Source organism: Leptinotarsa decemlineata, unplaced genomic scaffold (genome assembly GCF_025532065.1).
Source record: "Leptinotarsa decemlineata unplaced genomic scaffold, Ldec_3_MD MMD2_tig00000133_RagTag_RagTag, whole genome shotgun sequence".
Lineage (NCBI taxonomy): Eukaryota > Metazoa > Arthropoda > Insecta > Coleoptera > Chrysomelidae > Leptinotarsa > Leptinotarsa decemlineata.
Window position 1 is genome coordinate 966,489 of NW_027412542.1, and position 26,653 is coordinate 993,141.

The 26,653-nt window shown below is 32.0% G+C and overlaps 2 protein-coding genes across 5 annotated transcripts in view; one reads left to right on the plus strand and one right to left on the minus strand.

Annotated features, from left to right (window-relative positions):
• Positions 1–1,376: 1,376 nt before the first annotated feature.
• On the minus strand, positions 1,377–2,041 carry LOC141481231 (uncharacterized). Its single transcript, XM_074172435.1, has 2 exons — positions 1,795–2,041; positions 1,377–1,744 (listed from the first exon to the last, which is right to left on the minus strand). The coding sequence occupies exons 1-2, from the start codon at positions 2,039–2,041 to the stop codon at positions 1,377–1,379; spliced, it is 615 nt and encodes a 204-aa protein (XP_074028536.1).
• A 3,538-nt stretch (positions 2,042–5,579) lies between these two features.
• mrj (DnaJ heat shock protein family (Hsp40) member B6 mrj) overlaps positions 5,580–26,653 on the plus strand; it is a 35,526-nt gene continuing 14,452 nt past the window's right edge. Inside the window, exons 1-5 of one of the 4 annotated variants that reach the window (XM_023173892.2) lie at positions 5,580–5,702; positions 5,788–5,937; positions 6,983–7,092; positions 16,379–16,488; positions 19,792–19,902. In XM_023173892.2, the coding sequence (XP_023029660.1) occupies positions 7,031–7,092; positions 16,379–16,488; positions 19,792–19,902 (283 nt within the window). In that variant the 5' untranslated portion in view covers positions 5,580–5,702; positions 5,788–5,937; positions 6,983–7,030. The other 3 variants (XM_023173894.2, XM_023173895.2, XM_023173897.2) reach the window with 3 other exon arrangements.

Genomic DNA, 26,653 nt, shown 5'->3' on the forward strand with positions numbered 1-26,653 from the left:
TGGAAAATGTGAATTAAAATTTTTAAAGCCAAAAAATATAACAAAAAAAATTGTTCCCAGCCCAGTTTCATTAGGCGGGGAACAATTCCCTTAATTGTCGAATCATCTGAAAATGGAACTTTTAACGGGTGATGATCAACTGTATTGCCAAACGCCAAGCCAAAAATGTGCCAAACTAACAGACTAATTAATATAAAAAAACAAGTATAGATGAGGCACCGGTCAATCTAATAATGACACTGATGTTCTTCAAACATGACTCAACCTCTGACGGATGCACCAAACTCTTACGAAAGTTCGAAATAGATGAACACTTCAATCTAGCATACCACTATTATAATCTTCATGCAGTCATTGTTCACTGTGGTTCTGGCGTTGAATCAGGTCATTATTGGTCAAAGACTAAACAGACTGGTTTAAGTTTAACGATAGTCGTGTCACGAAGTGTTCTGGCGATGTTTTAAATTTATTGGAGCCTCTGGAGACATCCTACATTTTGTTTTATGAAATAAAGAGGACATTGGCAAATCAAAATCTTCAGATGATGTGGTGCTGCAGGTTTTTCTGGGTTTTCCTGCAGCTGAAAAAGCAAATTCGCCACCGGAATCAATGAAGTCGCCCCGGAGCGCCAATTAATTTTTGTTAATTTATAATTTCATGATTTGTAATCTTGTGGTGGAAAACTACTAATTGAAACACAATTCACTTGCCAAAAATATATATTTCACTTCCGTACGTTACAAATGGTATCGATAGAATGAATAACTTTCTCTCCTTTTGTCGTGCCTATGACTCAACTCCCTGATTCCTCTACCACATAAAAACTATAATAGATATGAAAACGAATATATACATCTATTGAGTGGTCGCTTATCATGGGATTTCTAACATTCGGCCATCCTGCATCTTCCTTGTCCTCAAGGTGTTCAATCTGTAACAAAATCAACGGTTTAAAATTGCAGCCATATAAATTTATTCTCCTCGATTTCTGCAGGATTGGATAAGTTTTCCAATGTTTCAGAAATATGAATGTCACGCATAAGTAATAACAATTTCTACAGGACTGTTATCATAAACAGCAGTGTTTTAGAAATTTGTCATCACCCACCATAACAACTTTCTACGGAACTCCTCTTGTAAGAGCGAGTGTTTTAAAAAATTATGATGAACATTTCTACCGGACTGTTCATGTACACTAAGCACATGCACATTGTTTTATAAATGTGTGTTCCCTATTTCTTGATGACCGTTTCTACGGAACTCCTCTTGTAAGAGCGAGTGCTTTAGAAATTTTGTCATCATTCACCATCACAAATTTCTACGGAACTCCTCTTGTAAGAGCGAGTGTTTTAGAAAATAATGATGGATAACCGTTTCTACAGGACTGTGCTGTTGGGCAACCGTGTTTTAGAAACTATAAACGGCTTCATATGTTCTGCTGCTATGACGCCTTCGTAACGTTTGCCTGTTTTACATCTCTCTGATCCAAGATCATCCTTGATTTTGTACCTATCATTTCCTATAACTTCTTGCACCGTGAATGGCCCTTTGATTTTTTCTCTTAGCTTCTTACTACATCCACCACTTTCGAAATTCATTACTTTTACAAGTACTTTATCACCCAGTTGATAGTCAGGTGATCTCATACGTTTTTTGTTACAGTATTCATCTTGTTTCTTTCTATTGTCTTCTAGTCTTTTTCTAACTTCTTCTCTCAGTTTTGTCACATCAATTGCTGGTGTCTCTGTGACATATGATTCACATAACGGTCACCTGTTGCATTTAATTTGATACCGAAAAAGACTTCGGCTGGTGTGCTTCTGATAGTTTTGTTCACTGTACTATTAATACCAAGTTGAATTCTATCGATATTTCTATCCCACTTATCGGACTCGATATTTGCTCCACTTGCCGCCACCGCATCAAGTATGGTTTTATTAAAACGCTCCACCTGACCATTAGCTTTAGGCATAACTATAGCCGTATGATAGTGACGTATCCCCTTTTCAGTGCCCAATTTTACCACAAATATGACACTCATATTTTGTCTTCGTTTGAGATTTATTTTGCGATTTACTTTGGAATTTAGTTACGGTGGAACTGCGAGAATTTGTTTCATAATTTAAAATAGACTCGCTAGTACTTGCACCATCGTGCGTTCGATCTTTCAAATAATTAGCCAATAAATTTAATTTATTGATACCGATAGCTTTCACTGAGGAGATTATTGTTTCATTGCCAATTGCACCCAAAATAAGAAAAATTTTGTCTGTTTCTGAAAAGGCTGCCTTGAGTTTATTTATTTTTGCAAGGTGATCAAAATAGAAAGAATAGAGAGATTCTCCGTAATGAGGTTTATGGTAAGCTATGTCCATAAACAAAACGTACGTATTTCGATCAGCTTGAAATATCCCATTAAGTAATTTCTTCCATTTTGACCATGAAAATTTTGCCAATCCAATTTCATCTTTAATGAAATCATGGTACCAACTTTCAGCAATAACTTTCAGTTTATTAAGGGCTTGAAATTCAATACTATTTTCATCCCACCCGTAGCACTCAGCATGCTCTTCAATAATAGTTAATCACTCGGAAATATTTTCCTTGCTAGGGTCAAAATCTGGTATTACTTTTGCTAGGACGTTACTGGTATTCCTTTCACGTAAATAATGATGTGCAGTATTCACCCCGAATTCAACCAATTGTTTTTCAGATAGTCTTATTCTTTTGAATCCCCTCGAATGTCTCGACTTTCTGGAGCCTCGGGATGATTATTTTGCAGTTTTTCCTCCACGACTTCTTTGGCGATTTTCTCTAGATTTGAAGCTTCGTTTCCGTTTGTTTTTCAGCATGATCACACACTTAACAAATTTACTCGATGATGCAAAAAACGTGTACGCGATGTTTAACCCCACTTCTGAGTTGTTCGAAAACTAACAATTGAAACACAATTCACTTCCCAAAAATATATATTTCACTTCCGTACGTTACAAATGGTATCGATAGAATGAACAACTTTCTCTCCTTTTGTCGTGCCTATGACTCAACTTCCTGATTCCTCTACCCTACCACATAAAAACTGTAATAAATATGAAAACGAATATATACATCTATTGAGTGGTCGCTTATCATGGGATTTCTAACACTTGTGAAAAGTGCCTATTTCATTTATTATCAATGTAGCTCTCATTATTTTTAAACCTTCCAATGACTAGAATCTTCAGATTCCATAGATGAGTAATTGAAATCAGGTCGGAATATCCCTGATACAAAATGGAAGTCCATAAGATACTTGTCAATGGACTTGAAAGGGACGACCAATAGACCGATCCCTGTTATTGTTGAAATAAAATAGTTCGGTTCCGCAAAATTTATCACATTGAAATTTCCGTAATTAGCACAGTATCGAATTTATGCAACCAAAATGCCACACACTGAATATCTGGCTTCTCTTCCTCTAGACACAGAATATCTAATATACTAATATGTACTTCATATTTCAGAGCAATATTTTGTTCTGCGCTCCCGATGATTCACTGCTTCAGATGGCAGATGCCATTTGAAATTAATGTCATTTTTATGTTGAGGTTTTTCATATGCCCATTTGAATATTTTTCTGACTGATTGTTATATAACTTCATTGTCTAATCATAGTTCACTCTGTATTGTCTGTAACATGTTACTCAAAGTTATTTATTTTTGCTAAGGTTTAATTTATAATGATAAAACTTTATATTTTGTGTCATGGAAAATTAAATATTCGGTTACTACTCTATCATCAGATAATATATCTAATATTGAACGAAAGTAATTTTTCGTGGAGGAAGTCAGAGTTTTTATTGACCTTCTTTGGGTATTTTCACCTTCCACAATCTGAAAAACATGAAAATTATAGAAAACTTGATACCTACACATGTAGAAATAGAAAACTTTTCAGTTCTCCCCGAAAAGTTCTTGCGTAAATTCATAGTATTTTTCAAGAGGAAAAATGTTATAGTTAATTTTCTGATTGATTCGGCCGTTACGTAATGAAAGGTGTATTTTCATGAATTACACCTTTCATATTAGCCTCCGAAACGTTAATAAGTTTCGGAGACTAATATTTGCCTCCTTCTGGATCAAATCTAAATATAATAACAGTTTTTCTCTGCTTATTATCTCTTTGTTTCTGAAATTCCTCCACAATTGTGAAAACTACTTTGATTTTTTTTTGTGAAAATTATTTGAAGTTTCCCATTACAATTTTCATATTTTTCAAAATGTGGAAGGTGAAAATACCCAAAGAAGGTCGATAAAATATATATAATGAGTCAAAATATGAACGGACTTCCCTAAAACGCTATCTAACATAACTGTCTGACTGTATTAACCGCGTGATCCAAGTTGTCCTCAAACTTGACAAATCCTTCCAGGAAGGAAAAAGCACTGCTGATCAATAATTTTTTTCTGCAGCAAATTTATAGCACTATTATTTCAGGGGAGGCATAGGCAGTGGTATTCTGTGATTTTAGTAAAAACTTTTGATTATGTACATCACATAATAGTGCTGGAAAAACTCTACCACAAACAATATGTGACGTCCACAGTTGTTTTTGAATTTACACTTATAAGTGTAAATTTACTGTTACAACTGTGAATTTTCAAAATCACAGTTGTAAGTGTAAATGAGAACAACGCAGTCTCATCACATCTCAACTTTGCACTCTACAATCTGGCACATGTACCCTCATCTAGCAAAAAATATATAAATTTAAATACGTGATATGTTTTTGAAGTTCCAGTTGCATTAGTTGAATCTAACTTCTGTTAGATTGGCTTTGTTCACAGGTTAATTTTTGTTTCATTAAAAATTATTTACCAAATAAATTTGCAATGAATGTAACGTCCTGACATCTATTATATCAAGTATAAAGCGTATTCGCAAGGAATTTGATGACTAAAGACGCTGATCATATTTACAATCATAAAACTGGACTTTGTACTACTAAAGTTCAATGAGTTATTATAATCGTAAATCGTAACTTTATCAACACTTGTTAGTGTGAAGTGTAAAGAAATAATATACATTTTTGTGGCCTTCTACGCTTTCGTTCCTATATGCACATAAAGCACAGAACTTAAAGTTTATGAAATCTGTCAGTACTCAGTTATTCTGCGGCATAAATACATTTTTGGTGTCGATATTCCTGTTTGCCGTTTTATAACGTGCAAGCATAAATTAAAAAAGTGTTAATAAACATTGCTTAAGTGTTTTTAAATAAAAAGTGCTCCCATTCACGGCGGTTTGAGGCCGGGTGGACCGGATCCCACGTGAGAGTGCTAAAGTGGAATAATTATATAATACCTATTTCCATTCACGCCGGTTGGAGGCCGGAGTGGACCGGATGTCTACGTGAGAGTAGGATTGCAACCAATAATCTTTTATGGAGAAGATGATAATTTTATATATATGTATATGTTCGTCGATGAGTAAAAGTTAATAAGAAATTTAAATAAAAAATATATAATAAAAAGAGCACTGGTCATAATAGCGCCATCTGGAAGCTGGGACCATAATTAAGCAGAAGAAGAAGATATTCCTGTTTAACAGGATATTTGTGTTCTGTGAATGTTTTTTGACATGTTTACGGAATTATTTTCCTAGTTGGTGTTTTTTTGTCGTGTAGCTAACAGGAGTTCAGTGAATTTATGACTTATGCTAGGTAGGTGGTGAGAGTAGGGACAGTTATTATATCTTGTGAACAATAACATTTAAAACTTTTGTGATATACTGATTTTGGATTTTAGTGATTTGTGCTTCCGTTTGGAATCACTCATTATATGATAATGTTATGGCAGTGCTATGAATGGAAACATTGACAATTGAAAAATATTATTGTGTTGTAACTCCACCAGTAGCGTAACGTTTTTTTTCGGATAACTTTCATTCCATTACAGGTGAGTTGAAGTTGCAATTGAGTGCTATTTGTTCCATCGTTTCTCAAACTTCAAATCTGGACGGTATCTTTCAAAATTACAAGTGGGCAATTTAAATTCCAATATCAATTAAACACATGTTTTGATCCATACTCATAGATAAAATATAGGTACGTTCTTATGTGAAGCTTTCTAAAATGAAATTTACTCTTCAGGCTTTGTATATTTCACTAGGTTCATGAAAATCAATGACCCGACCTTGAATTGATATAGTGGGTTCGTTCCTGAACTCCCGTTGAAAACTGGCTACAGTATACTATGTTTTTTTCTACCTACACCTAATATTAAAATAACGTTGGAAAGTGGGTACTCGTAAGTGGGCGTGAGATTTTTATTTTATGTTCTAATATATAAAATTTTGCTTGAATGCATTTATAAAAAATGTTGAATTAGATTTTTAAAATTTCGTTTGCAAAAACAGTTCTGATTTATGATTCCAAAATGATTTACCAATATAAAACTGAGCAAAAACTACAGTTCATGAACTAGGTGGGTATGTTGTTATTTATTGTTAGACCTGTGAATCATTTAGTAGTAAGGCACCAGCTTGATCAATATTTAATTGATTTATATTAGTTTATTGTGGTTTCAGGGACACATTTGCTCAACATGAATTCAATTTAAATGATACCCAACCTATTGTTAATGAAGGAAATTCACATAATTAGATTGATTTAATACATCCATTTGGCACCTGTTGAGTCAGTTATTTGAAAACTATATGCTGTTTTAGATTTCGTATTGCTGTGTAAATTTTATCTTTAGAAATTTCTATTGAAATGTCTCATGTCACATTTAATTGAAGAAGTATTGTTGCATACCCTCATCGTTCAATATTCCAACAAGTTCTCAACCTGTGTCACTAAATGATAATTTATTGATGACAGCAATTGAAGTCAATCATCAGTAGACAAATATTTACTGATCTGTCATCAACAAAGTGCAAGCTCAAGAACACAAAATTCTTCCTATATACATCAGTATTTTAATATTTTTATTTTCGCAGGGCTCTTCTTCAAAGCTGGGTTATAAAGATCCATCAGGTGGCACCAAAATGGACTATTACAGAGTCCTTGACGTGCCCAAAACTGCAACTACAGCTGAAATTAAAAAAGCGTGAGTATAAATGATTGCTTTCAAATCTTGATGGTGAATGTTTCTAATAAGGCGGTCTTTTTGTTGAGTTTTGTTCAATATGAAAATTTTCAAAGAGTTGTCATGATGATATCCTAAAATATTGAACTGGAAACCCCACTTTTTACGAAAGGTTTTCGCTTCAAAAATAAAAATGAAGTTAAACTGTATAATGTAATGGTTTTTTGAAGAAAATTTACTTGATTTTCAGTAATTTGAACTATTCATAATTTATTTTCTCATGAAAGTTGCTCATTTATTTTCTGTTACTGAACAGATATATGTGAAACCATGATGCAGACTCTACAATTCTTGTTTATCTATTATTGGTATTAGTTTATAATTTCATGAAATGCTCCCTTGAGCTGATTACAATATGTGTGTAGAAACTTCAGTTTGTGCTTAGTAATTTTATGTAAATACTTTTCCCACAAAGTAGTACTCTTTCCGAGTTTCCTTAAATCACAAAGTCCTTCTTCATCTTTTGATGATCGCAACTTGGTTTGGGTTCCCCGCAGTTCTTCTACTTATTTTTCACCAGAATTTCCAATTCTGCAAGTAGGACTATTGATTTTTTTTATTCATAATAAGTTTCCTTGACACCAGTTATCCATTTTTATGCTTTAGTAATTTTTGTCATGACTTTCCCAACAGAGAGTATTGTTTTATATCTGCTGTTATACAGGGGTGAGTGGAATTTGAGTCGATGCAAGGGATCTCAAAATTGGTGAGAGTCAACTTTGCCGCCTTTTATTCGTCTCTGTAACATTTACCATTTTTGAGATACCCGTGCATCAATTTGAATCTAACTCACTCGGTATAGCTGCCATTTATAAAAAATGAAAATTTAATTACAAATAATAAGCTTTTTAGGATTCTTTTACATGTTTTTTGAGTTCTGCTATTGAACTTCTTCAAGACAAATATTACTTGAATATTTCTAGAACATGGCCTCCTGTAACTCAGTAACTGAGCTTTTTTAATATAAATTCATTTATTTATATATTTACAGCATTGCCTATTTTTTACAAAATAATTAACAAATACAAACATATGTAAGTATTGTAACCATAATATATAACTATCAGGTAGATGTAAGGAGGAAATATTAAAAAAAAGAAAGGCAAAAATAAACCAATCAATTACAATCTATTTGGTCTTTTTAAATGATTCCAAAGGAGAATTGAAAAGTTCTAAATCTAAACTATATCCATCCAACAAAAAAGCAACCTAAATAATAATAGATGTGTGATCAAAGCATGATCACCACGCACATTTGTATCTATTGGGTGAAATTAACAAGCCTGCTTACGCTGGCTAATTAGATTCAACTGCAATCGACTGGAGGAATTCATTGTTACAGTGTCGGAGTGGTCAGTTACGTTTTAATGTCTGTGGTATTTACATCTATGGTATTTTGAAGTTTGAAATTTTTTAAATGTTATGTACAGTTACGGCCGAAGAAACTGCTAGTTTGTGTCCCTACATTCCACCTATCAAAGTATTCCTATACCCAGCCGCATATTATAAAAAAAATATGTACAAGCAGCCTTGCCTGGGAGATTACTTGCACTATAGATGATAATGTTTTGGAGAACTGTTGCTAGGTTGGACAGAGGATACATTGTATGTGTTTACAAGTCTCAAAATTATAGACTTATTCTGGCCATAGTTGGTATGGTAAAAAAGTATTTGTGGATTTCTGTCATTCTTATTCTCTTTGTTATTACTCGTATAAGGGGAATTGATCTGATTCCAATCTTCTACGAGCCAGAGTCTTCAAATTAAGAATGTCCAATAATTTTATGGTTATATTCACCAATGTGATATCCCAGTTTATATGTAGAGTACCTCAAAAACTTGTTTTGAACACTTTCAAGCGAATCAATATTCACATTATACGAAGAACACCAAATTGTGTGAACTTATTCGATTATTCAGATGAAGGTTTCCAAAAGTAAATCAAAATAAATGATGCCAGTACTTATTTGTTTTTCACAAAACCACATTTTTTTTAATATTGAAATGTTTATATTATTGAATTCTGTGAGGTAATGAAAATACCATTTGAATCAGTTTTATGAATCCTAGTTATATTTGAATATTTTCCGAAGTAGTCATCCGTTTTATTTTTTGCCACTTCAGAGACATGTTTTTCAGTCTCTATTAAATACTTCATTATTATTTACTATTGAGAAGTCATTAAATTTTAGCATAATTTTCACTTAATATGAACTCATCAGACACTTCCCATATTTGTCTGATATGAGTGGAAGCTAAGTTTATATTATTAGTAATATTGTATTGTCTTTATTATCCCAAGAAACATTTAATGTTTATGAATAGGAATTAACTAAATTAAGTAAAGATACAAATCCAACAAAATAATGAAATATTGAACAAGAAAACACGAAGTAAAATAATAATATGAATAAACAGTCAAGTGTGAAATTATTCAGATATAATATAAAAATATTCAGATCATTCTGGCTATATGAAAAATAATTTTTTATTTAATTTATTGAATAATTCTTCAGTTGATTTTTAAATTTTGGAGCAGTTTTAGTTTTTTTATTTCTTCAGGAATTCTATCATGTATTATAATTCCATCAGGATAAATTGATTACTATTCAAAATTAGATTTGAAATTACTAACTGAAAACTATTTTGGTTGAATTTTGTATACACTATTCTTTTTTTTTGTTCTTATTTATATTCAGTTTTTTATAATCCTCATAGTTTATAAGCTACTTCCATGAATGCATTTTTCTTAAATTAGTTTTGATCTGCCAGAATTCTACTGTGTTTTAAATTATGCACAATAAATGACTTTCAACAAACTATGATTCCTTGATTAATGGTTATTATTTTTCCCAATTAGCGATTTCGAAATTTTTGGAATATATATTGAAAACTCTCCTTTACAAGGAAATTTAGTTCTCAAAATCATGATGGCTGGAACTACTATCAAAAATCACGAGAAAAAAAAACAGTTTATGTTGTAGTAAACTGATACTTTGATGTGATCGCCAACTAAACTACCTCACACAAAAACTTTCTTCAATAGAAAAAACAAGCAGAAACGAATGTGTACATAATATGCTTCACTTACTGGCTGCAAGTACCAGGCTTATAAAGGAAAGTAGTGCTCACGCTCAAGCGAAGCTTTTGGGAAGTTTTCACCTGTAACACTAATGTATGTCTAAACATATATTACTTGTGCAAATAAAATATGCCTGTCAGTCTTCCTTGCCAGTGCAACTTTCACATACTTCAAGGTTTAGATTTCCTAGTTTGTTTGTAAGTTGTGCTATGATTATGCTTGGGATCTGGTAGATATGCTTTTGATAATCTGTCGGATGTATAATTAGTTGTAGCATCACATGCAATGCTGTTCTTGTATACATCTCGATTTTCAAGATGACTTCTATCGATTAGCCTTGGTGATAATGATGAAATTGTTCTTTGCCGTTTGTAGGTGTGTGTATGTTTTGACTTCGGAATATTCTCCCACTTTCATGTTTTGTGGTTGCTCCGTTGCCTTTTTTTCTCTGGTAATATTTTTTATTTCTGATCCAAAGCAGTTTTTTTGCTAAGCAGAAACCTACATTTTGACTGCTAGGTGATGTATTTATTATATAGGTTCTTGCTTTGTTAGTGTGTGTGCTACATGGATTTCTTTTGATAATTAGATTTAGGAAAGGAAGTTGTCTCTTTTCTTCTACTTCAGAGGTAAATTGAATGCAAGCTGTTCATATTTTATGAAAAATGGTTCATACTAGTTATTGCTAACAACTTCATTCATGTGGACTTCAGTTTTTGGGTTCCCCAGATTTTCATCGTTTCAGGAAAAGTAAATATAGGTTGAGTGACACTTACCATGATACATTAGCGAAAACCGTATCAGAATTGGTTAAGCCATTTATTTACGCTCAAAAGCACAGATGAACAGACAAAAAACTACAAATTATTATTTTAGAGTTTCATTGCATGAATAATGATCCCCAATAATAGTTTTTCTCAAATATCTTCCATTTACAGCCGATAATCAGTTATACTTTTATTATACGAATTGATGAACTTATGCCTTAATTTGTTTTTCGAAAAATAAGATATTGAAGTTTTTGTTATAAAATAAATGAATAGAAGATTTAAATTGTTAAATGCTTCATTTTTTTTGTGATTAATTCACTATCGGTATTTTTTCAAGAATTTCATCTCAAGTGTTGAATTTAATAATCAATGTTAACTTGATTATTCCAAGAAAATATAATACAACTTGCTGAAAAGTTTATTACACCAAGATTTGGGTTTCTTGATAAGAATTTCTCAGTTCCCCCACTGCAATCAATTTACACTAAATATCAAGAAAATTAAAACCCTGGTTGTCACAAGGGGATAAATATAAATAGACTGTAGAATGTAGATTTGCTTAAAAGGTCATAACTGGTGACGAATCATGGGTATATGGTTATGACATCGAAACCAAAGTCCAATCGTTCTAATGGAAAATCCCAGAAGAACCAAGACAAAAAAAGCAAGCCAAGTTCAATCAAATGTCAAGGTTTTGCTCAATTAACGTGGCACAGTGCATCTGGAGTTCTTGCCACACGGTCGTATGGTCAATAATAAGTATTATCTTTAAGTTATGCGCCGCCTGCGAGAATCAATACGAAGAAAACGTCCGCTATTGTGGAAAAACACTTCAAGCTCGCAACACAGTAACCACCGTATTCACCAGATTTGGCCCCCTGCGACTATGTTTGAAGAGACCCATGAAAGGACGGCGTTTTGCGACGATTGAGGAGATGAAAACCGAATCGCTGAGAGAGTTCAAGGACATACCAAAGAATGCATATCATAATTGCTTCGAGGATTGGTAAAAACGCTGGTACAAGTGTATTATATCTGAGCGAGACTACTTTGAAGGGCATAATAGAAATTGATGGATGAATAAATATTTTTGGAGAAAAACGAAAATTCACCTAATTTTCTTTCGGTCGGTAGCCAGGCGGTTCGACGTGGGTGTTTTGTTCACTCACTCGAATTGACTGCTGTGTTGTTCGGTGGTTCAAGCCGCAGGCAGAACGATCAATTTTCACTTGCTATCGTCCAACCCGTGTTAGGAATCACACGTTAAAAGGTAAGAACTCGTTAATTCTTAGCTCGCACAAGTTTCGACTTCTGTGGGTTGTCGTTCGCAGGGGTGCGACAGCTGGTTAATGGAAAAACATATTTTTTTTAACAGAAATGATTAATATTTACACAGTTTTCACTGAAATGCTGATTCACATTTATATTTTTGTTCATATTTTTGTTAATATTTGTATTTTTTTGTAATGTGCTCAAGCGATTGTTTAACGTAGAATAATGATTATATTTGCCATTTATATTTTTAGAAAATCGATGAGAACTTTGACTTAGTCAAACAAAGTTGCTTTTGGTTTGTCAAATGTCTTACAAATATCTCGGAATATCGAATTTGTCTTTATTGTATCTCTCATATGAATTTAGCAAGGCAATAAGTTAAAAAGGGCGACATTGAGTTCAACATAGCACATGAGCCCGACAGACCAGTTCTAAATTTAACTCTAACCTATCTACATAAATAAACAACATTTATTCCTGAATGAAACAATATTGATCGAAGAATACTTTATGGATCTGAGTATCTAAGCATATCAAACATGCATGAATGAAAATTGAACCAATTTACATGAATAATAAATTTCACTATACAGAAATTCTCATGTGGATCAAATATTGTCAACCACCTTCAAATAAATATTCGAACTTCAGAATCATATATATTATTATTTTTATAAACATATAATGACGAATAACTTAACACTTAACAATCAGTCATCTGAATTGTTTTGATTATGAGAACATAATCTGCCCATGAGTAAACACAATACATCTGTTTTTGGTTTCAACTCATTGAACTTAATTCATCTAAGATGTTTTGAATCATTTTTTTGTCACAATTCTATTTTGTACACTGATGTAATTAATATCCTGTGCGATAAAGTTATTCATTATTACTTTGAAGAAACATACTCTTTACACATTTAGTTATTTCAACTAACTAATTCTACACTTGATTTCTACCTATAAAATTGTCAGCAAATGTTTATAAAGAATTATACCTACAAATTAATAATAGACAAATATAAAAAAATCAATATGAACCAGATAAATATTTCTATTAATGATGAAAATATAAAAGTGAATAATACTGTAAAATACTTAGGGTTTCAACTGGACTGCAATTTCAATTCTTTTTCAATGCATACATAAAAAAAATTCGAAAAAACTATATTTTTACTCTAGAATTTCAAAGCATCTGTCTTTAAACACAAAGATATTAGTCTATAAAACAATTATACAACCACACTTTGATTATTGTGCTTCGATTTTATACTCTTTCAATTTGTACCTACAAAAACTACAAATAGAGGAATGAGAATTATATTGAGAGGAAACCGATATACTCCCATAATTACAATGTTAATAACCCTAAATTGGCTTTCGGTATCCCAGAGACTTTTATACCAGACAATGATATTTGTGCATAAAATTGTTAATGATTTAACTGGAACATGTCTTAAAAAATATATTTGTTTTAATTATGATATTCACAAATATTACACTAGACATCATCTTGACATACATATACATAGAACTAATACCAAAATCAGTATGAACTCAGTATATGTCAAAGGTTTTGATACATACAACAAATCGCCTCATTCAATTAAATCAGCTTCAACTTTAAAAAGGTTTTAAACTGATCTATTGCATCAAATTTATAACAAATGTAACTGAAGGTATTACTAATAAGGTGATAAATCATGATCTTTGGAATATTAATCAATTAATTGTTAGTTATAATTTTGTTATTGTATATTAGGAATTAATCCTACTTACCAAATAAATGTTACTATATTATTATTATTATTAATGAAAACATTAAAGTATACATCTTTAAATACTCGTATATATTTTTATAAAGTACTAGCTTTTACCCGAGGCTCCGCTCGCATTTATGTCATTAAATAAATGTCAGTACAATGTAAATGAATCAATATGAGAACTATATTTTAATGCTTGGCTGGGATTATTAATTTTTAAAAATTATTACATATGATGAAGTTTCGAAAATTTAAAATATGCTTTATTGAATTGAATTGCAATAACAAATGTTGAAATATATCTCAGTTGCTGATGGTATATTACGGGCAAGTGGAGAGTCGTATGCGCGATGGTGTTTGTTTCTGGGGATATCAACCACGTCTAAAGAAGTTATCATTGCACAAAAAAAATTATCAACTGCATCATGAATGTGCCTAGTACCAAGAGCTGTGAAAGTTTTTTCAGCAAAAATGAAATCTTAACAATTCCATCTTTATATAAGAATATACATCAAAAATATTCATTTTTGAATTGTGTTTCTATATTTTCAAGAATAGAGATAGTTTTGTGAAGAATTCTGATATACATCAAGTAAATACTCGTTCTCAAAATCACTTCCATATACCGATTTTGTAAAAGTAGAGTACATGTCTGCTCTACGGCTAATGATGGCTTACGTGCATTTAATAAATTACCAAATGAATTGAAAAACTGTTCTTCGTTATTGACTTTCAGAAAGCAACTCAAAAAATTACTTGTTACAAGATGTTTTTATTCAACAGATGAATTCTTTTTAGAAGATATCTCATAAGAATATTGTCATTAATGTTTCTGTTATATTTCACATATATAACATTTTTATATGTTTAGAATTTTTAACGGTGGGTCTTTGTCGCGGTCACTCTTGCTGGTATTGTGCTGTTCAATTTTTTCAAACCATTCGCTTCAAGCATTGTATCTAAGTTTTCCTTTTGAACATTATTTGTTAAAAAGTCAATATTTAGATCTCTCATTGTATAGCATTTTTTGTTTCCATTATTTATGAGTTCCAGTTTTTCTTCCAGAGAATTGATAAACATTTCAAGATTATAATCTGTTGGTCGGTATATCCCACACAGAATTAAGTTTACTTTCTCTATATGAATGAATAATATTGAGCAATTATCTTCTTGTCTAGGTATTTCTCTGTAGTTGTCTCTAATCAAGATTTCAACTCCTCCTCATCGTTTGTCTCTGCTAACAAATATAGCTTAATATCCTGGTATATTATAAAATTTTTCATCAGCTGGTTTTAGCCAGGATTCACTTATAATCACAGTATCAGGATGAACAGAATTGTTGATCAGTATTTCTAGCTCTTCCATTTTATTTTTTATTGACCCTGTGTTCAGATACAAAACAGTAAAGTTTTTATTGTCCCCATTATTGTTTACATATTCCTTAATGTTATTATAAAAACTAGTCCTTGGTTTGAGTATTTCTGCCATTTTAATTGAGTTTACATATATCATCCTCACTATTTATGCAAATTACTGGTGCATTCTCATCCTTTCTAATGAGAACTTTTCCATCTTTGGTCCATAAAAACTTGTACTCCTTCTCTCTCTCTCATACTTGTATGCCATATTGAACAGTTTTCTGTTGCGAGTTGTCAACTGTTCATTAATGAATATTTTGATTTTTGCTTCGGTATTATTCTTGTTCGTTTTTAAAATTGCAGAATCAAGGCTGCGTTTCTTTCTATTTGCTAGGACTTAACGTTTTATTTCACAGTGTGAAAAATTTGCAAGAAGTATGTTTCCTTTTCTTGTTTTCTTTATGTAACACCCTGTTATATCTTCGTTTTTTAGTTAACATTCTAATAAGTCATTAGCGATTTCCTTCATTACTTTCATAGAATTAGATTCTGCCTGTGTCCCATGGATTTCCAGGTTACAGGCATATTCTTTACACTTCAGATAATTAACCCTATCATCCAATTGTGTTGTTATTTGTTTCAGATAACTGTTTTCTTTTCGAAGCTCTCTAACCTCTTGTAGCACTTTTTTATTTATTATTATTATTTTTCTTATTCAATACGACATATTTTATTGTAGTGTTGTAGAAAAAGTAAATGTGGTAGCGAAACATGTGATATTTTGAAAATAAAGTTTGTGCAGATCAAATCTATTCCGGTATAGTTTGTGAAATTACTATGGATCTTCAAGTAACGGCCAAGTCAATCAGGAAAATATTTGATCTCAGTCTTTGCCTCCCTCCCGATCTTCTCAAATGAAATTATCTTTATTTCTGATTGTTATTTTTAAAGCTTACCTGTCGGTGGAAAAAATTCACTAATTATATTTGATTTCAGGTATCGAAAATTGGCATTGAAATGGCATCCAGATAAAAATCCTGATAATATGGATGACGCAACTAAAAGGTTCAAAGAAATTTCTGAAGCTTATGAAGTATTATCAGATGGTAAGTTCATATATTTTTATCATATTTATCATATTTGATTGCAAGCAAATGATGGTAAGGATAAATCTTGACTCCAAAGGTAAGGAGTTTTGTACAAAAATGGGGAAACTGATCCATTACAAAAATTCAAGCAAAGGCAGAATACTTTTTGGCATAATCTATTCAATATATCTGAAAAATGGACAGATATCATACACTGAAAAAGGACTCGTGCCAGCAAATTGTATCTAATGTACGACATATAAAAAATAGAAATATGCTTTGAACTTGAAAGTTTCTTATTTTCGAGGACATAAGAAAAAAGTATCATGTAATAGTATAATACAGAAGTATTCAAACTCCTCTCTCTGCATGGGGATCTTGTTAAATTGCGGCAAAGTTGCCTATTGAAATGTAGTGCTTTCGAAAGACTATTAGAATATATTTGTAGAACTTTTCCACAGATTTGGGTTACCCTCAACTATGAAATTTTATATAATGCAATGCAATGTTTATTAAAATTCAATTTTTCCCAATATTCAATTAAGCTTTGGCTGTAAATGGATTTGTCTTTTTCAATTTGAAGCTCATACAAAGTTCTTGTATGAACTTTGCTCAGAAAATTCACCAAGATAAGAGAAAATAGCAAAATTGAATATTTAATTTTATTTCTTTGGTATCTTCGAAAGGACGAAAATGACTTATCAGAATTCTGTAATTTCGTCTATCAGGATTAGAGGAGAATGAGATCAACACAAGCAAATTTATAATTTCAAAGTTGTGTTTTGAATATCTTCTCTCGCAAGTATGCCTTGAGTAATATGTTCTCAAACGTCAAACTTAGTAATTGAAGTGGCTTTTCGTTTTGAAATATTTATCCATTTATATATAGTCTTCATCAAGAAATAAGAATGACAACAGAAAATCATTACTTGATAACAAAATGAGAGTGATTAGAAACTTGAATAGCTGAATGTCATATCAGTAATCATTACATTGTTTGATTGTTGTCATACTTTAATGAAATTATTTTCAAACTCATTCCAATGTTTCAGCCCTAGTACTTTCAATACTTCTTAATTTATATTTTCTCTTAGATTTCAAATCAGTTGAGTTTTTTGAACATTCACACGAACATACTAAATTTATTGCTGATGTAACAATTGAAAATATCATTCTTTGGATATTTGTTTGATAATTAAATTGAGACCTGGAAAAATATTTCGTTAAATTCATGGGAATCGAATATTACGTATTCCAACATCAGACAGCACTGATAGGTGGTCTACTCAGTGGTACTAAGCTGAAACATGAATGCATTGTTGGACTGTATAAGTAAAAAAAATCTGTGGAAATATGTTTTTTTGTTAACCAGCTGTGTAAGTATGTACATCTCTCCTTATGAAGACACCATCTATGGGAAGGCAATTTTTCGTTTGACAGTATTGACAATTTGAAAGAAGTTTACCTTTTTCTACAACTATTCTTGAAGATGGTATGTGCTGGTGCTGCCCACCCGGCATCACCCAGTGAGATACCATCGCAACGGCTTGGGCAGCGTGAGGTTGCTTTGGAGCTAACGTTTCGTTGCTGTGCCGCTGTTTCCGGTTTCAAGGGTGGGAAAATAAGGAAAAATGCATAATGGCGCTACCCTAAGGTCAAAATACTCCGGAGGTAAAATAGCTCCCCAATCGGATTTCCGGGTGGGGGCTGATTCAAGGGCATCATCCTGCAGAAGTTTTTCGAAAACCACTATTTCTGACAGTCAGCAGGGTCTTTCTAACATCAGTCCACACAGGGAAATAGCATGGTAACTGTAGTGGCTAAGAGGCCCACTAGCAACTTCAAAATCGATTTCTGCAAGATCAGAGGACTGAACTCAAAAATATAAACTCAATGCACCAACATCTGCAATCAAATAGTCCTCATATTCTTCGTACACTCGTAGAAACCAAAGTCATTGCTTCAACAAACCCCGTCAATTTTCTATATCCCGGCTATGATTTCCACTCTCGATTCAGACGAAACTTTGGAATATCTCTTTTTATCAGAAGCGATCTTTCCTGTCAACGAGAGGAAATGCTGCAACCCCGAAACTTTGATGTTATGTGGTTCAAAATAATATCACAGAAGATCACAAAATTCGTATGCTACGTTTATCGACCACCTAGCAATACACAATAAAGGGCACTATTCTATTCACTTGCAAACACCATTGACTTTCTGCAAATCAATCATCCCAATGCCGAAATTTCCATATTCGGTCAATGTCCACAAAATCGAATGGCTCAAATGGAGAATGATGGAGAATATGCTAGTCTTCTGGATCTATACCTAACAACCAATCTAGAAATTTACACAGTCACCGTAAGGTCTCCATTGGGATCTTTTAACCACAAACTCATTTCAGGGTTGAGTGAATTACCGACAAATGTTGGGGAACAATCTAAGCTGCGCAAAGTTTGGCATTACAGATCAGCTGGGGGTTGAAATGGACATCAATATGTCTTGGCACAATCATGTCGCTGGAATTGCGAAGGTTGCTTCTCAGAAGCTTGAAACACTGTTCCGAACTAGAAAACTGTACACACCTCAGCAACTTTTGATGCTTTATAAAACTCACATCATACCTTCTGGAGTATTGTTCTCATGTATGGAGCTCTACACCCAAATATACCCTGAAGTTGCTGGATTCCATCCAGAAAAGAGCCATTCGCCTGATTGAAGACGCGAACATCACTTGCATCCGTGATAGTCTGGAAAATCGAAGAAAGGTTAGAAATGTGTCTCTCTTCTATAGATACTTTCAAGAGAAGTGTTCAAGTGACTTGGCACATTTGATTCCACCAAGAGCGGTACATATCAGAAATATGCGACGGACTGTGGCTGCTCATCGTTTGGAGGTTCAACTCAGTACACCACGAACTTCACTGTTTAGGAACTATTTCATGTGGAGAACTGCGTTTATGTGGAATAAACTTCCTGACAACGTTTTTCCAAATGAATTTGATCTCCAGCGATTCAAATCCAATGTGAATCGCTACTTTCGCACAGGCACCGCTCTGAGAGTGCCTTAAGGAATTTCCTGTAGTGCTTGTGTTTTGTCCTTAAAAAAAAAACATATTCTACAATAAGTTTTTTTACCTTTCAACTCATTCGATTGGGATTTCATAAATTCCAGTAAATCGGTTTTTTACGTGTTTACAAGAAAACAATATTTTTATCCATGGGCATCTGCATTTCTAGGGAAATTACAAAGAATCAATAAATCGATGTAGTGTTATTCAAATTTGAAAAAAGTTTTAATTCCACAATTTCTCGTAGATTCTAAACGCAAAATATACGACAGCCGGTGCAACCGAAGCAATCCGACGAAGTCATCTAGGTCTCACAGAAATCATTTCGACTACAACCCCTTCTCACAGCGATATTTTGGTATAAATCAATGTAGTATTTCTACGAGTGTGTTTGCTTGTTGATAACATTGTTCGCAATAATAACAAAGTTCCATTAACCCAGAAAGCGCTAATACAATGTGCCTTTCAGATAACCTACGGAGAAGAAAAATAGTAGGTCGTGCTTTTTTGTAATATATTGGATTTTGTTCAATTCTAACGTGCATGTGTGTTTTGATTGTTCAGTTTTTAATTTTGACAGCGATTGTGAAATTCTTCGTCATCAAAATGAAATGTACACCAGAAAAAGATTTCAAGAAAATATTTACTTTGTGGTATTTCCAATCGTATTTAAGCTTTTTTTGGATCAACTCAATTATTTTTAAGTAATATAGTTTTTAGTTCCTTTTTCGAATACTACAATATAACCCATATGAGATGAAATGTCTACTATACAATTGATGAACTTCGTGTTCTAATTTCTTTGAATTTCATATATTTTGTGAGTGGTAACTAGTCATACATGTTTTAAAACACTGTACATGTCAGTTGAATTGATTAAAACAAAAGTAAAGAGATTCATATATAAGTGACTTACATAATGGATTATAAATACACGTTGAACTGAATAAGAAAAATTGTTTTTTGTATAATTCGATATTCATATAAAAGTATTTTTTTCAAAAGTATTTTTTCTTTCGTGTAATTCAATATTTATATGAAAGTAGTTGTTTCGAGAGGGCTTTTTCTTCCAGTTTGTGTGAAATTTACTACTTTTCATGATCTTTTTAAAGAGTTTATCCTTAAATTAATTGCTTTCTTCCTTTCTTTGGAAGATTGACCCCAATTTCGATAAGGTAAAATTAGAACATTTCTTAAGCATTACTTTCTTCATGACTCCAACAACTCCACTCGAGATAAAAGAGACAATACATAAAGTGTGTTCTAAAGAAGCCGCTGAAATTGATGAGATAAATGGTAAGTGCTTGAGAGCTGTTAGTGACACAGTATGTTATTCTTTGTGTCACATAATCAATGAATCATTCAGTACAGGAAAATATCCTGACAAATTGAAAGTTTCAAAGTCAGTACCGATATATAAGACGAAAGGTTACAGGGAAGACATCAACTACAGGAATGTATGCTTACAAACTCAACTAGCAAAAATAATCGATTATTGCTTCAATTTCCGTCTAGGAAATTTCTTGAAAAATAATAAATTATTGATTAATTAATCAGCTGTGAACGAACTATGTATATGATTTATTCTAACTTGAATACTAAGGAATATCCTATTGCACTATATTTTGATCTCAGTAGAACATTCGATACTGTAAATCATGAGCTTCTATTTCAAAAATTAAACCGTATTGGAGTTTGTGGAGTAGCGAATTTACACTTCCTATTTACAAAATAGAAGTCAGATTGTCATGATGAATTCATTCAAATCAAATTCAACCAATGTTTCTATGGGTGTACCACAAGGTTCAATCCTTGGTCCACTGCTTTTTATCATATTTATTAATGACATGATTTTATCATGTGGTTCCCCGCAAAAAAACCATAATTTATGCCGACGATACAAATCATATGATATCACAAGATTATCTGGACCAAATCATTCATCTGAGTAATTTATGCGCTGAGGAATTCTTTCAAATGTGCCTGAATAATGGATTGATTTTAAATGCTTCCAAAACATTCTTCATGGTTTTTCAACAAAAAAATGTCAGCTGTGACGCAAGCCCTCTTGTTAAAGTAAATCATAGGTCAATTGAGCAAGTATCAAACATAAAATTTCTGGGTGTAACAATTGATGAGAAACTGATATGGAGAACTCTGGTAGGAAAATTGAGTAGTATCAATTTTATTATCAGACAACTGAAGGACACTGTATCTACAGAGGTTCTCATATATTATATATATATATATATATATATATATATATATATATATATATATATATTCAGATTTCATATATATATATATATATATATATATATATATATATATATATATATATATACATCCCGATATCAATATGGCATCCATACATTGAATGCGCTGATAGGGCGTCCATCATAATTTGAAGAATTTACCGAATATATTTCATGGTAAGTACTAGAAAACTGATTTCTGTAGGCTGGCATGACATTTTTACCACCATAAAAAAATTGAGTTCACTATTGATTCGATAGTAGAGCGTCCGTCCGTCAAACATTCATAAGAACTCCTCAGTATACACCATCATCAGACATCTGATTGATAATAGGGAGTCCAATAAGTATATTTTCATACATGAAATAGATTATTGGGAATCCTTACAACGTTGCCAATATTTACCGCATTAAATGTAGGCAGCAAGTGGGTTTTAATTTCTTCACATCTGTTTTTCAACAAGCGTTGTGCCAACGACAAATTGCGTATGGATTTCAGGTAGCCGGTATGTATTTCATTTTTACATAGGTACCAAGTGATATTGACTGATCATGAAAAGTTTATTCCATAACGAAATTTTCAATATCATTCGATAATTTTTGTCTTGGTTGGCATATTTCCATTTTAACACTGTATGATATTTAAGCGAGCCGAATATAATGATAGGAGAAGTGAAACCGACACATGCATGGTGTGATTATTGAAAGTTCAACTTTAATTACAAAAAGTTCATTGTATATTTCCATTAGAAAACAGCAAGAATTCAAAGTATTCAAACTAGTTGAAGACGCCAAAATGACAGACGATAGGATAAATAATATGAATTACCAAAGAATGTAAATATTCACGGCCGTAGATGACAGTGTAAAATCTGTTTTCAGCGTTTGCGTGGTTTGCAGGTTTTTATGCCTGACGTTTCGTCTACTACTGCGGTATACATTATCAGAGGCGATGTGGTAACGGTTGCAAAGCCCGAGTTCGTGGTCGAGTTGTTGTTCCCGTTAACTGAGTTATTGAGCATTGAAAAATTTGGTTGTTGAAAATTGGACGTGCCTGAGTGTTTTGTTGAGCACAGTCATATTTACTCAGTGTCATATTTATTCCATTTGGCTGATACACACTACACAGGATAGCCATCTAGAAGGCATCAAGACCTGTCAAGATTCATTTCCGTGTATGGTATACGATTTTTCGAGTCATGCATTTTTCAATATTTCTTTAAGGACTGACCTAAATATTTTTTAATTTTTTCTAGAGTTTTTCGTTTTTAATACGCTTTTATTAGGTCGACCTGTATGTATGTATGTAACTATGTAGTCAAATCTAAGAAAACTAATTTAACCATCTTTTAAAGATCGTAGCGTTATGAAAATTGGCAGTTTTATGTGATTTTGATGACAATATGGTAGGTACTCTGGAGCTGATCTGATGATGGAGCCGGAAGATAGGCACTAGGATTCCATGATGAAATATCGTATCATAGTCGTGTTTGGTCTTGTAATGAACGTGAATCTCTTTTTATCAATGTGCTCCACAAGATCACATTATAAAAGTTCAAAAACATTATATTTTGTTCATTATGATTTTTTTTAGTAACATAACATATTGTTTTAATTTTTCTATATATTTATCATTATATCCTGTTTCTGTATCAAATAAAGACATTCGGTAAGTTGAACAAACTGTTTTAGCGCAATTTGTTTATAAATTGTGTATGACCGTATGGGAATTCAAAAAATTTTTATCTTCATAATATGATATTCAGAAAAAAATACGATTTTTAATTGTTTATGAACGTTTTTTTATATATCTCGAATGTTCAAATGATTATTCGGAGAATGTTTTCTATTTTGAAAATCATAATTGACATTTCTCTACAAATTGACAGAAACATTTTTCATAATTAATTTTATCATTTATTACCAAAACAATTTATTATTAACTCATTCTTAACCGTCAGAGTTAGTATCTGAGTTTGATACGTAGAATGCCTGAATCAGTTTTCGATATACTGGATGGTTAGTATTTTGTTGATCAACAATCATGCCGTACTCGAAGTTGAAATTGTCATCATCCCAACAACATCGGATGCACTCATCACTGTTTTTCTACTGCTTTAAGTTTTACTGCAGTTAGATACCTACTATGCAACTACAATGAACTAGTTTCAGTAATTCTAAACCTGCCAATGATTATGGTGTTTTCATGGGCAAAAACAGAGTCTCTGTTTTTTCTCATCCCCAATCTGTAGCTGTTGAAAGATTGTTAAGCTATGTTTGAACTTGACTAATCTGATCAAGAAGTGCTTTTTTCCGAACTTTCTTCAGCAGTCTCCGAAAATTATGGTTGAGGTGTCATTCGATTCGGAATAGCGTCTAGAAAGTTTTTGAAAACGGACGACTTCCGAAAATGAAAATAGCAAAAGTTATAAACAATTTAGAGAATAATAAAGAATGGATTTAATTTTTTGAAAATATTTCTAAAACTAATTGAGATTTTCAAAATCGAAAATTCGAAAATAGGAAGAAATTTCCTATAAAAAAGTTTCAACTCCCGGAACTGTAGGACCAATATATATAATTTTCCCGAAGCCCTGAAAATGAGCTCGAAATCGGCTGTCTGGCCGCGCGTGAGCCGTGCCTGTTTGGGCCATTTTTACTAAAAAAAATTTCAGCATTTAAAATATATAAATTAAGGAATGAAAGAATTCAGGCATATACTCAAATGATAAATGAACAATAATCTGTCGGTAAAAAATGTTTATTGCAGTTATTCGATTTATTACGCTATTGTTAATTAACAATTTTCTATCGCTCGATCATCAACAAATCAGAAGTTAGATGAACATATTTCTTTAAAATTTTCATCACTCATTGTTTAAAAATTTATTATAAACAAATGCATTGTTTATAACATGATTGAATTTTTTTTGGATCTTAATTTTTGATAAAAATCATGATTTTTTTCAATTGTCTCTTGAAGAAATTTTTACAATGCAAAAAAACGCATTTGTTGAGTAACAATTTTTTTACCACCAATTAATAATATTAAGAAACCAATTTTTTAAAATAATTATTCATCTTGTTTTTAATTCGGAACAAAAACAATTTAATTTTTAAAATTCTCCATTGTGTATTGAATAAACAATTTGTTATAAACAAATGAATGTTTTCATTTCATTTTTGTTCCAGTTGCAATTGATGAATGAAAAAAACCATGCATTTTTTTATTCACTCCATTTTTATCGAATTTATAACAAAGTTTTAAACAATAAGTGATGAAATAAAAAAAATATTTTTATGTAGCTTCTGATTTGAAAAAAAAATATACTAATAATAATAATCAAAAAAAATTGTTCTTCGATTATTTAATAAACTTTTTAATTCAAAAATGCAGTAAATGGTTAATAAATAACTGAAAAATAATAATTTTTCAATATTTTGGAAGTAAATCAATTCCTAACCGTTATAATCATAACTCTATGGAAGGAAAAAAATTCCACACTTTTAGTTTGAAAAATATCACACTTGCAATAATGATAATCGAGTGATAAAAAATTGTTAATTAACAATAGCATAATAAATCTAATAATTGCATTAAAAATTTTTTACCGACAGATTACTGTTAATTTATCTTTTGAGTATATGACTGAATTTTTTCATTCCTCAATTTATATATTTTATATGCTATAAATTTTTTTTTGTAAAATTAACCTAAACACGCACGGCCTACACGCGGCTAAACACACGATTTAGAGCTCTATTTCAGAGCTCCGGGAAAATTATAAATATTGGTCCTACAGTTCCGGTAGTCAGGACTTTTCGATAGGAAATTTCTTCCTCTTTTCGAATTTTTTTTTTTCGATTTTGAAAATTCCAATTAGTTTTTGAGATATTTCCAAAAAACTGGACCCATTTTTTATTTTTCACTAAATTGTTTATAACTTTCGCAATTTTCATTTCCGAAAGTCATTCCGAAACATTGGCAAATGTTTCTCTGAAAATAGCTCAGCATTCTTGGATTATTCTTTCCTTCAGTGGCTTTATTGAATCAGATTGCGTCGTCTTTAAAACAACCTATTTTAAGTAAGTGGCCCAGAGGAAAAAATCTAGAGGAGATAGATCCAGGGATGTGAGAGGCCATTCAGTAGAATCTCTTCTTCCAATACATTGATCAGCATAATTATTATCTAACCATTGAATAACTGGAACTACAAAATAATAAGGTTCCCCATTCTGTTGAAAATGTAATACATTTTCTTTCAAAGATAAATTGCCGTGTATGTCTCTGTGATTCTCTAATTCATGAACTATCCGAGGTTCGATAGATCTTTCTAGCATGTGATCATACATTTCGCCATTTACATTTTCTTCTATATACAGTGTGTAACAACGAAAACCTAACAGAGCCGTTTTTGAATATAAAAAGTAAGATTTTCAAAAAAGCTCGGACACGTCGATTTCTAATTGAAGGGGGACACCTTTCAGACTAATCAGATTTTTTGTAGTACGCACCCCCTCAGAGAGGTGCGTCCGACGACCTTTATTTAGATGGGGAAAGTAGGTCGAGTGGCACCTTGTTTTAAAGGTCTTTCGAATACCTTCACAACTCTGTTAAAAGAAAATTTTTGTAACGATTAGTTTTCGAGATAATTTGAAGTTAAAATTGCCATGTTGATAATACATTAGACAGACCACTCGGTAACTTGTATGCCTAAATAAAAAAAATTTTAAGCAGTTCTTCTTATCAATTTTTTGTTAAATAACAACGTTCGATTGTTTTGTTGAAACGGGTCGTGTATTGTTATTTGTTTAAACATTTCTTTCACTACTGCCGAAAGGGTTTCAGTTATT